The following is a 1,459-nucleotide window of genomic DNA, read 5'->3' on the forward strand; positions in this document are numbered from 1 at the left end:
TCTAGACATTCGTGAGCCAGTGTGAGAGACATTGTACTGATGCTTCAGTGAAATATTACGTAAACTGTCCCAAATTTCTGTGTAGACCTCAGGACTGAATTCCGGAAATTCTTATCGCGTCACAATAAAAAATTCGAATTTTCGTGGGAAAATCGAACAGAACTGTCAATTTCTGCTCATCTCTTTTCTCGAAATCCACAGTTTTTAATTGAAATTTAATTCAAATCCATATAATTAAAAATTGCGATGACATGTGATTGAAATTTTAATACAACTCTAATAGTGTATAAATAAATATAATAAATTGATAAATCCTTGTCTCCATACCCTTTAACAATCTGGAATCTTATTAAAAAATTATTCTGGATTTACTGAAATGAAATTTCCGGGGTTTCCTTCTCCCAACGCGTGCAGTGAAATTTTCCTGAAAATTATCAGTCCATGAAAAGTTGGTATTTTTCTAAGAGACTAGATTTTCTAGAGACTAGACTCACGCCACAAGTCCACTGGATATAATAAACATCAGCAGATGATTGTGGAGATGAGAAACCGGTTTTGATTTTTTATTTTGACTGGACGACAGTAAACATGATATAACTGTTCATTCCGGCGTCCTCGTGTTATTCATATCGCAGCCATCGAATACAATCGAACGACGTCGGTCGACAGTGAAAAAAGCGGGAATTTAAATAGACAATAACCGAAAAAACTGCGGATTTTTCGATTTTCACTTCATAAATTCGAAAAAAATGCATGGAAAAATCGACGAATCATCGTTTCCATCATTTCCGGTCATAATCACTCCAATGCCGTAACCATAATAATTAAATATATCTCTTAATTACTTATCATTTATCTATTTTAGAATTTATTTATTATTTTTCAAAATTATTTAATGACGCAATAAATTTGTGTTCTAGTATTTCATTTTGTAAAATTTTTGAAAAATTTCAATTGACAGTCTATCTAATTTCAAGATGTGTAATTTAGTTTGTTTAAACATGAGGAATAATTTAAAATGTAATATTCAAATTTAATTAATTGAAAAGGGAACCATTTTTTTGGATGTGGTATTACTTCAGTGTAATATTATAATCAGTCAGAATTGTTGTGTTGGTCTGTTGATACCGGTAATAAATAACGGATTCGAACGTTCAAATTCAATGATAAGGATAAGTGTTGTTATCATCGAAGGAAACATATGTTGATGAACCTGAAGTCTCGATATGTTGAGGGTTTTGAGGAATTTCAGGGGATTCTCAAAACATTTGGGAATTAATAAAAAAAGTTTCAGTGATTTTGTGTACAGTCGAGAGGTTAATGAGGCTAGAAAAAATGATATGCCAATTGTTGCTCTGGAGACAACAATTGTCACGCATGGAATGCCATATCCAGATAATTATGAGACTGCGGCCAATGTTGAGAGTGTCATAAGGAGAAAAGTAATAATTATTCATTT

The 1,459-nt window shown here is 32.1% G+C and overlaps 1 protein-coding gene across 1 annotated transcript in view; it reads left to right on the top strand.

Annotated features, from left to right (window-relative positions):
- Positions 1-1,106: 1,106 nt before the first annotated feature.
- LOC105271564 (pseudouridine-metabolizing bifunctional protein C1861.05) overlaps positions 1,107-1,459 on the top strand; it is a 36,162-nt gene continuing 35,809 nt past the window's right edge. Inside the window, exon 1 of the mRNA XM_011313175.1 lies at positions 1,107-1,442. Coding sequence (XP_011311477.1) covers positions 1,227-1,442 — 216 coding nt within the window. The 5' untranslated portion in view covers positions 1,107-1,226. The remainder of the gene's footprint in view (positions 1,443-1,459) is intronic.

Source organism: Fopius arisanus, unplaced genomic scaffold (assembly GCF_000806365.1).
Source record: "Fopius arisanus strain USDA-PBARC FA_bdor unplaced genomic scaffold, ASM80636v1 scaffold00112, whole genome shotgun sequence".
Taxonomy (NCBI): Eukaryota; Metazoa; Arthropoda; class Insecta; order Hymenoptera; family Braconidae; genus Fopius; species Fopius arisanus.